The sequence below is a fragment of the Poromitra crassiceps genome, assembly GCF_964638095.1.
Source record: "Poromitra crassiceps genome assembly, chromosome: 14".
Taxonomy (NCBI): Eukaryota; Metazoa; Chordata; class Actinopteri; order Beryciformes; family Melamphaidae; genus Poromitra; species Poromitra crassiceps.
The window spans coordinates 3,795,162-3,811,952 of NC_139633.1; the positions used below are offsets into that span (position 1 = coordinate 3,795,162).

General features: G+C 41.9%; 1 protein-coding gene across 1 annotated transcript in view; it reads right to left on the minus strand.

Annotated features, from left to right (window-relative positions):
- Nucleotides 1–16,606, minus strand: part of LOC310788743 (endoplasmic reticulum aminopeptidase 1-like) — a gene marked incomplete at both ends in the record, with an annotated part of 25,744 nt that extends 9,138 nt beyond the window's left edge. Inside the window, 8 exons of the mRNA XM_083650302.1 lie at nucleotides 808–939; nucleotides 1,844–1,972; nucleotides 3,494–3,607; nucleotides 14,298–14,440; nucleotides 14,544–14,664; nucleotides 14,969–15,103; nucleotides 15,580–15,718; nucleotides 16,059–16,606. Coding sequence (XP_083506428.1) covers nucleotides 808–939; nucleotides 1,844–1,972; nucleotides 3,494–3,607; nucleotides 14,298–14,440; nucleotides 14,544–14,664; nucleotides 14,969–15,103; nucleotides 15,580–15,718; nucleotides 16,059–16,606 — 1,461 coding nt within the window. The remainder of the gene's footprint in view (nucleotides 1–807; nucleotides 940–1,843; nucleotides 1,973–3,493; nucleotides 3,608–14,297; nucleotides 14,441–14,543; nucleotides 14,665–14,968; nucleotides 15,104–15,579; nucleotides 15,719–16,058) is intronic.
- Nucleotides 16,607–16,791: the final 185 nt, after the last annotated feature.

The window sequence follows — 16,791 nt, forward strand, 5'->3', positions numbered from 1 at the left end:
ACAGTACCTGGGTCATGGATCTAAAGCTAGTGACGGTACCTGGGTCATGGCTCTAAAGGTAGTGACGGTACCTGGGTCATGGCTCTAAAGGTAGTGACGGTACCTGGGTCATGGATCTAAAGCTAGTGACAGTACCTGGGTCATGGCTCTAAAGGTAGTGACGGTACCTGGGTCATGGCTCTAAAGGTAGTGACAGTACCTGGGTCATGGATCTAAAGCTAGTGACGGTACCTGGGTCATGGATCTAAAGCTAGTCACAGTACCTGGGTCATGGATCTAAAGCTAGTGACGGTACCTGGGTCATGGCTCTAAAGGTAGTGACAGTACCTGGGTCATGGATCTAAAGGTAGTGACGGTACCTGGTTCATGGCTCTAAAGCTAGTGATGGTACCTGGGTCATGGCTCTAAAGGTAGTGACGGTACCTGGTTCATGGATCTAAAGGTAGTGACAGTACCTGGGTCATGGATCTAAAGCTAGTGACGGTACCTGGGTCATGGCTCTAAAGGTAGTGACGGTACCTGGGTCATGGCTCTAAAGGTAGTGACGGTACCTGGGTCATGGATCTAAAGCTAGTCACAGTACCTGGGTCATGGATCTAAAGCTAGTCACAGTACCTGGGTCATGGATCTAAAGGTAGTGACGGTACCTGGGGCATGGCTCTAAAGGTAGTGACGGTACCTGGGTCATGGATCTAAAGGTAGTGACGGTACCTGGGTCATGGCTCTAAAGGTAGTGACAGTACCTGGGTCATGGATCTAAAGCTAGTGACGGTACCTGGGTCATGGCTCTAAAGGTAGTGACAGTACCTGGGTCATGGCTCTCCACAGATCATCAGGCTTGGCAATGTCGTAGCGCTGCTCGCTCAGATAGTGGCGGATCCCACCCATAAAGACCGAGTCTGACAGGTAGGAGTGCAGCATGCCAATGACAGCAGCGCCCTGAAACAGAGGGAGGAGGACGACTCTTCTCATTCTGAACACTGGAGACGACAAAGCATGACATCAGTACAGACATCACAAAGCATGACATCAGTACAGACATCACAAAGCATCGCATCAGTACAGACATCACAAAGCATGACATCAGTACAGACAACACAAAGCATGACATCAGTACAGACAACACAAAGCATGACATCAGTACAGACATCACAAAGCATCGCATCAGTACAGACAACATGAAAAGACGAGCACATTTAATTTCATTTAACATTCATTTACCCAGTCAGGCCAATTAGTCAACACCAAATTCTCATTTCCAATGTGGGCCTGCTTGTAAGTGGGGGAGTTTGTACCAAAACGGATCTTGACAAGACGTAATTAAACCCCAATGGCTTTTATGTGCTTATTTATAATTCCAAATCCGATTTTCCTTTCACTGACTTGGTTTGTTTCCCTCAGTAAGCAACCTGTGTGTTAGGGCATGACATCACATCCTGTGTGTTAGTGCATGACATCACATCCTGTGTGTTAGTGCATGACATCACATCCTGTGTGTTAGTGCATGACATCACATCCTGTGTGTTAGTGCATGACATCACATCCTGTGTGTTAGTGCATGACATCACATCCTGTGTGTTAGTGCATGACATCACATCCTGTGTGTTAGGGCATGACATCACATCCTGTGTGTTAGTGCATGACATCACATCCTGTGTGTTAGTGCATGACATCACATCCTGTGTGTTAGTGCATGACATCACATCCTGTGTGTTAGGGCATGACATCACATCCTGTGTGTTAGGGCATGACATCACATCCTGTGTGTTAGGGCATGACATCACATCCTGTGTGTTAGTGCATGACATCACATCCTGTGTGTTAGTGCATGTTAGAGTGAAACCTTGTAGCGGGAGACCACATCAAACGTGTGTCTGATCTGTGTGGAGTCGTGGACAGGGAGAGACAGGGAGGGCAGCAGCATGGAGTCTCTGTCCAGAGCGCAGAACGTGTTCAGCTGCTGCTGGCTATCCTGAAACACACACACACACACACACACACACACACACACACACGCACGTATGCACACATGCACCCACACACACACAGACACACACACACACACACACACACATGCATGCATGCACGCGCACGCACACACACACACACACACACACACACACACACACACACACACACACACGTGCGTGCGCGCACACACACACACACACACACACATTTTGAATAATACTGGATAGTGCAAATGGAAAATGTTTCTTGGACGAGTATCGGCATAAAACAGTAAGAGAAGTCAAAGGCATGACATGGTGAAGCTGAAGGTTGTTGAGAAGCCAAAGGCATGACATGGTGAAGCTGAAGGTTGTTGATTTGCATCATTGCTTTGAAGGCCTGAAGACAGCAAGAACAATTAATCATGTCTCCAGCTGTCTGCAACATGCAACATGCCCTTGTCGAGAGCTGAAATGAATGCCAACCAAATGAGTTCAGGTCATTGGCTCCCTGATGAGAGGACCTGAGAAGAAACATGGCGTTCCTTAAAAGTGTCTGTAGCTGTAAATGTAATTTAGCCTCAATTAAACGGTTATTTATATAATTATTTATATAATTTTGCAAATCAGGGGATGAAAGTCATTCATCAGAGATGTTCTCACAGCACCTCAATCCAGGGAACAGCATCATTATGCTTCATTAAATCAATAAATATGCATATAGAAAAATGGTATGCATACCATTTTTCTTCCTGAGGGACATGATTTTTTCAATCTTAAACATGTGATTTATTTTATCAGTAAACATTTTCAAATGAAGCTGAATTGTATAGATTTTGTAAATACTGTTGAAGTGATATCATGTGGCGTCTATATGCCACGTCAAACACATCTGTGAGTCAGTTCTGTTCAGGGCGGATTTAGTTTTCATGAAAGACCAAATTTATGATCCAAACATAAACAAAAGATTATTGCCACCACATGGTGGCGCTGAAGAGATTTCACCCTATCAGTGATTGACACTGCTGCTGACTGCTGCAGATAAAAGGGCTGATGGCGTGTCACAGCTTAACATGAATTATGAAACTATACTAGGTTTGATTATATTTGCTTTGTTTGAAAACACTTGAGCAAAATATACCAGTGTTTTGATTTGAGTTTGCATGAGACTATACGGGGTTACTTTATTATGCAGGTTCATTGGTTCAAATATCTCTATATCCACAATAAACACAACTACCTATACTGTTAGTTTTCTGCATAAACCTTAGATTCCCCCGCCCCCAGGAAATTATGATTTTATGTATTATGTAATTTTTCTTTGCAGTGCCACTGATGATACAGTACATATTTTTTCAGACATACTTTCATTCAATGCACACACAGGTATGCTAACCTGGTTAAAAAAAAATGTTTTTTGGTTGGATGGTTTTTACCTTACCAGGCTACAGGTATGAATCTTATCTGGACACAGTCAGCTGTGGATACATAGAAAAATAAATCTGGATTAAGACTTTAAAGCCAGGTGTAAACGGCTAACTCACCACAAACCAGCCAGGCTTCAGGTGTCTGATGGCGATGTGCTCCAGGTAGCTGGCAAAGCCCTCTTTTAGCCAAACGTCTCTCCAGCAGTGCATCGTCACCAGGTTACCAAACCACTGCCAGAAAACACAGACAGACGCACAGTAAATCAGCCGTGCTCAAAGACTTTCCAGGCTAAGGATTCCTTGATAAATAAGCATGTTACAGAGAACATCCTCGTGTTTTAAGGTAATAAAAAAACGTTATCAATAAATTAAATCGTAACAAAACTAAATTGATGACAAATATTTGTGCACCAAGAAACAGCATAACAATAGGCTACCATAGTTGTAGGCCTATTGTTTTTATATTTGACTGCAAGTGTAAATATCTAGGTCAGTAACTTAGTTACTGTAATTGTATTACTTTTGCCAGTAACTAATATTGTAAAGGATTACAATTTCCAAAAAGTAATTATATTACAGTTACTAATCCAAGTAACTTCAAGTTACTGCATTACTTTCTCTCCAGCAAACGAAGTGTGGAGATAGGTCTGGCTAATCACGTTGCCAGAATGCTAGTTTTTTTTTGTCCAATAGGCAAATTATTTGCTGCAAATAAATAGAAAGTATAATAATGCAGTTTGGCTGATTGTTGATTCCTCCTGTGAGGTTAATTATTGTTCCAATAAAGTGGATTCAGTTCTAAGAGGAGCTGGCTAAACAAGTGGTACGTCACTTTACGGAAGGAGGGGTAGCTAAAGTAATATAGTAAAGTAACGAGTAATGTAACTAATTACTTTGGATAGCAAGTAATAAGTAAAGTCATTGGATTACTTTAAAGGAGTAATCAGGAATAAGTAACGAATTACACTTTCTGAGTAACTTGCCCAACACTGTTGATGAGTAATAAACCTGGTCTCACTGTTCTCGGGAAACAGAGAATAAAATGCTCTCCACTGAGACTCTGCAATTTGTTTATGAGGCCAGATGGTCAAAATTGATATTTCTAAAGCTGCACCCACTTTACGTGCCTGCTCCTTTACGTGCCTGCTCCTTTACGTGCCTGCTACTTTCAACATCCTTTCATTGTCTGCGTTAACCGTTGTCTGCTGATGTTGAAACAGTCAAGATTTCCAGATGTTCGTACGACCACGACAGATGATAAACGTTTGCCTCTCGGGAGAGATGGCTCATATTGCTGGTTAAACGTCTGGATGCTTTTGCAACTGCTGTGCTAATTACAGTCAGCGCTACGCGTGATGAGTGTAGGAGGATGTGAGCAATCACTTCATATTTGCACCAGATGTGGTCAACTTTAGAAGAGCAGCAAGAGAAGAAAGCAGATGAGACTTTTTCTTTTAAATATTCAGAGACACCTGGAAGAATAAAAAGTGTAAAAAGATCAATTAAAATGTGCTCATGTGTTATGATGGTGATGAAGATGATAATAGTGATGATGAGGATGATGATGATGATTAGTAGTAGTAGTAGTAGACTACAGCAATGCTTCTCAATGTGGAGCCCGGTGAATTGTTAACCTTCACCATTATTTAATTTACAGGTTAACATAATTACAGAATGTAGAATAATGACTATTTTGATCATAATTTCACTGTTATCGCTTCACCTACAATACATGAAAGTGTGGCAGACAAAACGTCATGAAACGGTGGTCTGTGAGTCTAATGTGTAGTAAATTATGGATCCTGGATAGGAAAAAGGTTGAGAATCACTGGACTACATACTACCACTAGTCACAAATAGGGTAGTGTTGACTACATACTACCACTAGACACAAATAGGGTAGTGTTGACTACATACTACCACTAGTCACAAATAGGGTAGTGTTGACTACATACTACCACTAGACACAAATAGGGTAGTGTTGACTACATACTACCACTAGACACAAATAGGGTAGTGTTGACTACATACTACCACTAGTCACAAATAGGCTAGTGTTGACTACATACTACCACTAGACACAAATAGGGTAGTGTTGACTACATACTACCACTAGTCACAAATAGGCTAGTGTTGACTACATACTACCACTAGTCACAAATAGGGTAGTGTTGACTACATACTACCACTAGACACAAATAGGGTAGTGTTGACTACATACTACCACTAGTCACAAATAGGGTAGTGTTGACTACATACTACCACTAGTCACAAATAGGGTAGTGTTGACTACATACTACCACTAGTCACAAATAGGGTAGTGTTGACTACATACTACCACTAGACACAAATAGGGTAGTGTTGACTACATACTACCACTAGTCACAAATAGGGTAGTGTTGACTACATACTACCACTAGACACAAATAGGGTAGTGTTGACTACATACTACCACTAGTCACAAATAGGGTAGTGTTGACTACATACTACCACTAGACACAAATAGGGTAGTGTTGACTACATACTACCACTAGTCACAAATAGGGTAGTGTTGACTACATACTACCACTAGACACAAATAGGGTAGTGTTGACTACATACTACCACTAGACACAAATAGGGTAGTGTTGACTACATACTACCACTAGTCACAAATAGGGTAGTGTTGACTACATACTACCACTAGACACAAATAGGGTAGTGTTGACTACATACTACCACTAGTCACAAATAGGGTAGTGTTGACTACATACTACCACTAGACACAAATAGGGTAGTGTTGACTACATACTACCACTAGACACAAATAGGGTAGTGTTGACTACATACTACCACTAGTCACAAATAGGGTAGTGTTGACTACATACTACCACTAGACACAAATAGGGTAGTGTTGACTACATACTACCACTAGTCACAAATAGGGTAGTGTTGACTACATACTACCACTAGACACAAATAGGGTAGTGTTGACTACATACTACCACTAGTCACAAATAGGGTAGTGTTGACTACATACTACCACTAGACACAAATAGGGTAGTGTTGACTACATACTACCACTAGACACAAATAGGGTAGTGTTGACTACATGCTACCACTAGACACAAATAGGGTAGTGTTGACTACATACTACCACTAGACACAAATAGGGTAGTGTTGACTACATACTACCACTAGACACAAATAGGGTAGTGTTGACTACATACTACCACTAGACACAAATAGGGTAGTGTTGACTACATACTACCACTAGACACAAATAGGGTAGTGTTGACTACATACTACCACTAGTCACAAATAGGGTAGTGTTGACTACATACTACCACTAGACACAAATAGGGTAGTGTTGACTACATACTACCACTAGACACAAATAGGGTAGTGTTGACTACATGCTACCACTAGACACAAATAGGGTAGTGTTGACTACATACTACCACTAGTCACAAATAGGGTAGTGTTGACTACATACTACCACTAGACACAAATAGGGTAGTGTTGACTACATACTACCACTAGTCACAAATAGGGTAGTGTTGACTACATACTACCACTAGACACAAATAGGGTAGTGTTGACTACATACTACCACTAGACACAAATAGGGTAGTGTTGACTACATACTACCACTAGACACAAATAGGGTAGTGTTGACTACATACTACCACTAGACACAAATAGGGTAGTGTTGACTACATGCTACCACTAGACACAAATAGGGTAGTGTTGACTACATACTACCACTAGTCACAAATAGGGTAGTGTTGACTACATACTACCACTAGACACAAATAGGGTAGTGTTGACTACATACTACCACTAGACACAAATAGGGTAGTGTTGACTACATACTACCACTAGTCACAAATAGGGTAGTGTTGACTACATACTACCACTAGTCACAAATAGGGTAGTGTTGACTACATACTACCACTAGACACAAATAGGGTAGTGTTGACTACATACTACCACTAGACACAAATAGGGTAGTGTTGACTACATACTACCACTAGACACAAATAGGGTAGTGTTGACTACATACTACCACTAGACACAAATAGGGTAGTGTTGACTACATACTACCACTAGACACAAATAGGGTAGTGTTGACTACATACTACCACTAGACACAAATAGGGTAGTGTTGACTACATACTACCACTAGACACAAATAGGGTAGTGTTGACTACATACTACCACTAGTCACAAATAGGGTAGTGTTGACTACATACTACCACTAGACACAAATAGGGTAGTGTTGACTACATACTACCACTAGACACAAATAGGGTAGTGTTGACTACATACTACCACTAGACACAAATAGGGTAGTGTTGACTACATACTACCACTAGACACAAATAGGGTAGTGTTGACTACATACTACCACTAGACACAAATAGGGTAGTGTTGACTACATACTACCACTAGACACAAATAGGGTAGTGTTGACTACATACTACCACTAGTCACAAATAGGGTAGTGTTGACTACATACTACCACTAGACACAAATAGGGTAGTGTTGACTACATACTACCACTAGACACAAATAGGGTAGTGTTGACTACATACTACCACTAGACACAAATAGGGTAGTGTTGACTACATACTACCACTAGTCACAAATAGGGTAGTGTTGACTACATACTACCACTAGTCACAAATAGGGTAGTGTTGACTACATACTACCACTAGTCACAAATAGGGTAGTGTTGACTACATACTACCACTAGACACAAATAGGGTAGTGTTGACTACATACTACCACTAGTCACAAATAGGGTAGTGTTGACTACATACTACCACTAGTCACAAATAGGGTAGTGTTGACTACATACTACCACTAGACACAAATAGGGTAGTGTTGACTACATACTACCACTAGTCACAAATAGGGTAGTGTTGACTACATACTACCACTAGACACAAATAGGGTAGTGTTGACTACATACTACCACTAGTCACAAATAGGGTAGTGTTGACTACATACTACCACTAGTCACAAATAGGGTAGTGTTGACTACATACTACCACTAGTCACAAATAGGGTAGTGTTGACTACATACTACCACTAGACACAAATAGGGTAGTGTTGACTACATACTACCACTAGTCACAAATAGGGTAGTGTTGACTACATACTACCACTAGTCACAAATAGGGTAGTGTTGACTACATACTACCACTAGACACAAATAGGGTAGTGTTGACTACATACTACCACTAGACACAAATAGGGTAGTGTTGACTACATACTACCACTAGACACAAATAGGGTAGTGTTGACTACATACTACCACTAGTCACAAATAGGGTAGTGTTGACTACATACTACCACTAGTCACAAATAGGGTAGTGTTGACTACATACTACCACTAGTCACAAATAGGGTAGTGTTGACTACATACTACCACTAGACACAAATAGGGTAGTGTTGACTACATACTACCACTAGACACAAATAGGGTAGTGTTGACTACATACTACCACTAGACACAAATAGGGTAGTGTTGACTACATACTACCACTAGTCACAAATAGGGTAGTGTTGACTACATACTACCACTAGTCACAAATAGGGTAGTGTTGACTACATACTACCACTAGTCACAAATAGGGTAGTGTTGACTACATACTACCACTAGTCACAAATAGGGTAGTGTTGACTACATACTACCACTAGACACAAATAGGGTAGTGTTGACTACATACTACCACTAGTCACAAATAGGGTAGTGTTGACTACATACTACCACTAGTCACAAATAGGGTAGTGTTGACTACATACTACCACTAGTCACAAATAGGGTAGTGTTGACTACATACTACCACTAGACACAAATAGGGTAGTGTTGACTACATACTACCACTAGACACAAATAGGGTAGTGTTGACTACATACTACCACTAGACACAAATAGGGTAGTGTTGACTACATACTACCACTAGTCACAAATAGGGTAGTGTTGACTACATACTACCACTAGTCACAAATAGGGTAGTGTTGACTACATACTACCACTAGTCACAAATAGGGTAGTGTTGACTACATACTACCACTAGTCACAAATAGGGTAGTGTTGACTACATACTACCACTAGACACAAATAGGGTAGTGTTGACTACATACTACCACTAGACACAAATAGGGTAGTGTTGACTACATACTACCACTAGACACAAATAGGGTAGTGTTGACTACATACTACCACTAGTCACAAATAGGGTAGTGTTGACTACATACTACCACTAGTCACAAATAGGGTAGTGTTGACTACATACTACCACTAGTCACAAATAGGGTAGTGTTGACTACATACTACCACTAGTCACAAATAGGGTAGTGTTGACTACATACTACCACTAGTCACAAATAGGGTAGTGTTGACTACATACTACCACTAGTCACAAATAGGGTAGTGTTGACTACATACTACCACTAGTCACAAATAGGGTAGTGTTGACTACATACTACCACTAGTCACAAATAGGGTAGTGTTGACTACATACTACCACTAGTCACAAATAGGGTAGTGTTGACTACATACTACCACTAGACACAAATAGGGTAGTGTTGACTACATACTACCACTAGACACAAATAGGGTAGTGTTGACTACATACTACCACTCAGGGGCGGTTTTAGCATCAGAGCTTTGGGTGGGCTCAGCCCACCCAAAGGTCATGGACCACTGAACCCCTAGGGGGGTCCGGGGGCATGCCCCCCCGGAAGAAAATTTTGTACAGTTTCAAGTAAAAATGGATCAAACTGGCGCACTTTGAGATCAAAATGAAGAGACTAGATCTATGAAGAACTACACACATCAATATCTTCTTTACCGTTCTGTGGTTTTACAGCAATGAAAAAATAATTGTTTCCCTATATATACTATATATATTCTGCATACAGGTTACTATATGGTAGAATTATGCTTGCATAAATAATACCAAAATCACTTCAGGGGAGTTTCAAGTAAAGTAACATTTTGCTTTGTAGGCAAAACAAAAGTAAAATTAAATCAAAAGGGAACTTCCTAACTTATTGGCTGGAATAATATTCCGACAAGATAATAATATACTGTAAGCACTAAAACAGGAGTTTGCAGTCAACTAGTTGAAATTAATATGTGGCAGTATTTGTGGGGGTCAAAATCTATGTAGGGTGTACCACCACAAATAGATCAGTGTATGGGAAACACTGACTATTAAATTGTGTGACTAGAAAGACACCAATAAATCTGAGAAAATGTACTACAGCACTACAACGGTGGCATTACAAATGGTATTATGAAATTATTGTGTGAAAAAACAAGAATGGCACTTTTTTCATGAACTTTAAGCAGAAAATTAAAAAATAGTTTTAAAGCAAAAATAAATAATAAATAAAGATCATTTTAACATTGGCTCAACCAGCCCATCTTACTGACCACCAGGGGTCCTGGTCCTTAATCTCTTTTTATTACTCCCATGCCACTGGTACTGTACACAAACAAGGCTGTTTAAATATCTGCCTTGCACTCCCTTAGAGGGAAATAACAAGCCTGTAAGAACTTTTATTGAGATACTGAACTAACATCACAGCAAGACATAAGTGATGCCATGCACGCATGTTAAGCTATCGTCATCATCACATCAGACAGGCTGTGTAAAGCAGCCACTTGCGATTCTGAAGGGCTTAATTTCATTCAGATAACAAGGGACCCGTTTGAAAATGTTTGTCACTTATGCCCATATGTTTCTCAAAAAACATCACATCCATTTACACCCGCTTACTGCGAGCTAGCATGACATGGCTGGCTGGTGCCATGGTAGCCTACCTACCTTCCTCCAGTCCACCTGTTTGTCTGGCAGGCACAGCGACAAGTTCTTTTGTTTAGCCTACGACAACGTTACGTGCTAATTTGCATATCAATATGCGCTAATTAAGTAACTACTAACGACTCTGACTGCTCAATGCTCACCTCAGTTTCATTGATCATGAGTGGGGAGAACGATTGTGTGAAATGTGGAGGACCACTTCGCTGCTGTACTGTGTGTGTGACCTGTGTGAAGTGATGTGGGATTAGGCAGATAGATGGAGGAGGGAGCGCCTGCGCAGCCGCGGTTCTAGAAACTTTTCGGGTGGGCTGAACCCCCCCTAAATTTTTGTCTCAGCCCACCCTAAGAACATAGAGGGGGGGGGGGGGGGGACATGCACACAGCGCATTGAGTGTAGTCAGAAACTGCTACTAATGACCACCATGGATCTGGAGAGGGATTAAAAAAAAAAAAAAAAAAAAAAAAATTGCCTCTATTTTTTTGGGTGGGCTGAGACTATTTTTGGGTGGGCTAAAGCCCACCCAAAAACGGCCTAGAACCGCCCCTGCTACCACTAGACACAAATAGGGTAGTGTTGACTACATACTACCACTAGTCACAAATAGGGTAGTGTTGACTACATACTACCACTAGTCACAAATAGGGTAGTGTTGACTACATACTACCACTAGACACAAATAGGGTAGTGTTGACTACATACTACCACTAGACACAAATAGGGTAGTGTTGACTACATACTACCACTAGACACAAATAGGGTAGTGTTGACTACATACTACCACTAGTCACAAATAGGGTAGTGTTGACTACATACTACCACTAGACACAAATAGGGTAGTGTTGACTACATACTACCACTAGTCACAAATAGGGTAGTGTTGACTACATACTACCACTAGACACAAATAGGGTAGTGTTGACTACATACTACCACTAGTCACAAATAGGGTAGTGTTGACTACATACTACCACTAGACACAAATAGGGTAGTGTTGACTACATACTACCACTAGTCACAAATAGGGTAGTGTTGACTACATACTACCACTAGACACAAATAGGGTAGTGTTGACTACATACTACCACTAGACACAAATAGGGTAGTGTTGACTACATACTACCACTAGACACAAATAGGGTAGTGTTGACTACATACTACCACTAGACACAAATAGGGTAGTGTTGACTACATACTACCACTAGTCACAAATAGGGTAGTGTTGACTACATACTACCACTAGACACAAATAGGGTAGTGTTGACTACATACTACCACTAGACACAAATAGGGTAGTGTTGACTACATACTACCACTAGTCACAAATAGGGTAGTGTTGACTACATACTACCACTAGTCACAAATAGGGTAGTGTTGACTACATACTACCACTAGTCACAAATAGGGTAGTGTTGACTACATACTACCACTAGACACAAATAGGGTAGTGTTGACTACATACTACCACTAGACACAAATAGGGTAGTGTTGACTACATACTACCACTAGACACAAATAGGGTAGTGTTGACTACATACTACCACTAGTCACAAATAGGGTAGTGTTGACTACATACTACCACTAGTCACAAATAGGGTAGTGTTGACTACATACTACCACTAGACACAAATAGGGTAGTGTTGACTACATACTACCACTAGTCACAAATAGGGTAGTGTTGACTACATACTACCACTAGTCACAAATAGGGTAGTGTTGACTACATACTACCACTAGACACAAATAGGGTAGTGTTGACTACATACTACCACTAGACACAAATAGGGTAGTGTTGACTACATACTACCACTAGTCACAAATAGGGTAGTGTTGACTACATACTACCACTAGTCACAAATAGGGTAGTGTTGACTACATACTACCACTAGTCACAAATAGGGTAGTGTTGACTACATACTACCACTAGTCACAAATAGGGTAGTGTTGACTACATACTACCACTAGACACAAATAGGGTAGTGTTGACTACATACTACCACTAGACACAAATAGGGTAGTGTTGACTACATACTACCACTAGACACAAATAGGGTAGTGTTGACTACATACTACCACTAGTCACAAATAGGGTAGTGTTGACTACATACTACCACTAGACACAAATAGGGTAGTGTTGACTACATACTACCACTAGACACAAATAGGGTAGTGTTGACTACATACTACCACTAGTCACAAATAGGGTAGTGTTGACTACATACTACCACTAGTCACAAATAGGGTAGTGTTGACTACATACTACCACTAGTCACAAATAGGGTAGTGTTGACTACATACTACCACTAGTCACAAATAGGGTAGTGTTGACTACATACTACCACTAGACACAAATAGGGTAGTGTTGACTACATACTACCACTAGTCACAAATAGGGTAGTGTTGACTACATACTACCACTAGTCACAAATAGGGTAGTGTTGACTACATACTACCACTAGACACAAATAGGGTAGTGTTGACTACATACTACCACTAGACACAAATAGGGTAGTGTTGACTACATACTACCACTAGACACAAATAGGGTAGTGTTGACTACATACTACCACTAGACACAAATAGGGTAGTGTTGACTACATACTACCACTAGACACAAATAGGGTAGTGTTGACTACATACTACCACTAGACACAAATAGGGTAGTGTTGACTACATACTACCACTAGACACAAATAGGGTAGTGTTGACTACATACTACCACTAGACACAAATAGGGTAGTGTTGACTACATACTACCACTAGACACAAATAGGGTAGTGTTGACTACATACTACCACTAGACACAAATAGGGTAGTGTTGACTACATACTACCACTAGACACAAATAGGGTAGTGTTGACTACATACTACCACTAGACACAAATAGGGTAGTGTTGACTACATACTACCACTAGTCACAAATAGGGTAGTGTTGACTACATACTACCACTAGACACAAATAGGGTAGTGTTGACTACATACTACCACTAGTCACAAATAGGGTAGTGTTGACTACATACTACCACTAGACACAAATAGGGTAGTGTTGGTGTTGGTGGTGTCACCATCATCTGATCATGTGATTGGCCCTGTGCTGTACCTGGTGAGCCAGTTGGTGTGCGGTGAGCAGGCGTGCTCTCCGGCTCTCCCGGTGCTCCTGGTACAGCAGAGACGTCTCCCTGACCGTCAGCAGACCCCAGCTCGCTGTCCCCATCGCTTCACCGTCTGGGACGGCCACCAGGTCTGCACAGACACCAGTCACTCACTCACACACATTTTACACATGACCAGCTGTGTCTGTGGAGGACGGCCTGCTGTTGTATACACAATAATGTCAAGTAGGTACCTAGTTTTGGCAGAGGATAAGCAATCTGGAAGAGTTGCTCATAGACGTCCATTATTTCCACTGCAGATTGGAGCGCATAGTGAGTTTGGTTTATCAGATGGTTTGCTGCAAAGACAGATACCTGCAGACATCCATCAGACATGTTTACATTCAAAAGTCAATAAAAAAGAAGCAATATGGCCAATTCTCCTATTGACACCCATGCAATTAAATACTTGAATACTTTGAACAAGCCATTTGCAAAGGTCAGGGAACTGTGCGTGTGAGTGTGAGTGTGAGTGTGTGTGTGTGTGTGTGAGTGTGTGTGTGTGTGTGTGTGTGGGTGGGGGGGGGGGATTATGAGATTCTATATTATATAAATTGCAGGCAACAGACAAATAAATAAATGATGAGCAATAGATAGATGATCAGTTGCAAAACCGTACTTTGACTCCTGTCTTTGTCTCGGCTGAGTTGGCGGCGTAATCGCCGATGATGAAGGCCAGCAGAGAGCTGCTCATCCTCACACTGGTCTGATAGTAGTCCTGCTCGAGACCGTCTTCAGTGGCCTCAGTGTGTGACTGCCCAGGAGGAGGGGGAGTGGGGGGGGGGGGCAGAGCGAGAGAGGAGAGAGAGGGGGGAGAGAGGAGAGATGGGAGAGAGAGAGGAGAGAGGGGACAGAGAGTGAGAGAGAGTGTATGAGATTGTGTGAATGTGTGAGACAGAAAGAGAGTAAACAAAGAGAGAGATAGTGTGTGTTTGTGTGTTTGTGTGTGCGTGTGTGTGCGTGTGTGTGTGTGTGCGTGCGTGCGTGCGTGCGTGTGTATGTAGAGAAATGTATTGTAGTGGGAGTGAGAGTCTACAAGGTCTCAAAGCAAACCATGACCTGAAATGATGGCAGCAGTGGAGAAAAGCACATATTCACAAAGCAGAAAATCATCTGCACAAACAAACAGTGATGTCAACCAGAAACCAACAGTGATGTCAAACAGAAACAAACAGTGATGTCAAACAGAGTCCAGTAGCGTTTATTGTAAGTGAATCCTGCTGTTCTCACCTTTGGCATGTTGGAAAGGGAGATGTGCGCACTACTCCGAACAACCACCAGGGTAAACACAGCCTTCAAACTCGGCTCATCAAAACAGGGGAAAGCCTTTCGCGCGCCGTTGGGCTCAAAGTGTGTCGCTACGATGCTTCTAGATGAGACAAACAACAGCCAGCAGGTAATCATGTCTCTCTGCCCACGTAGGCCGATGTAAATTTGTACAAGTTGGAGTACTGATAAAGACTCACTGTTGAGTTTGCATGGCCATAAACTTGACATAAAAGGGGCAAATTGGTCTAAGACACACACACTTCTATTCTAGGATTCTCTTTGCATTTTAATGCAGGATTACATCTTAAGAGGATCTGAAAAATGTCAGAGATGAAGGTGAAACGAAATGAAATGTCTGGTGAAGTAAAAACTGACCAACTAAAATAGAAAGTGTCAAGGTACCAATTAAGTTAATTAAGTCAGCCTTGAGTCTTCCCTACCTGGGGGTTTCATCAGCAGGTGTCTGATAGGAGACTTTGTAGATTCCTGAGTTACTGTCTGAGAACTTTCCAGAATAAGAGAGAGATAGCTGGTACTTGTGCCGGGCTACGAGAGGCGTATCCGGAACCAGAGCCAGCTGTTCTGTGGCTTTGGACTCCAACACACGCAGAGCCATTGGTTGTCTCACGGACTTCTCCTGTGCGAACGCTACATTGGTTCTGTGCAGCCTCTGGCTTTGAAGCGGCCGTGCTTGTCGGTAGACGAGAGAGGGCACAGAGAGGCTTAGCAGAGTGGCCTCCTGGATGAGCAGGTCCTTGCTGTTCAAGATAATGAAGCTGCTGTCGTTCACCACCGTTATCTCGATGCGGACCTGACCTGTGAAGGAGTCCGAGCTGACGTCGGGGTAAACAGACAGGAAGTAGTGTTGGGGCTTGATACTGGTGGGGAGGCGGGGCTGGCTCCAGGGGAAGGTGGGGTCAGGAGGGGTCACGGCGTTGACCTCGGCAGGTTGGACTGCCATCAGCAGGTACAGGATCAAAGACAACATGGCTGCAGCCTGACCTGGACACAATGACAAACTAAACAGAATACTCTCTCTGAACAAGAATCAGTGTTAGAAATAGCCGACCTCTATTGAGAGATCAGTGATATTCTAATTCGCTTTGGATAAAAGCGTCTGCTAAATGACATAATGTCATGTAATGTCATGTATGAGAACCACTGCTCTAGATC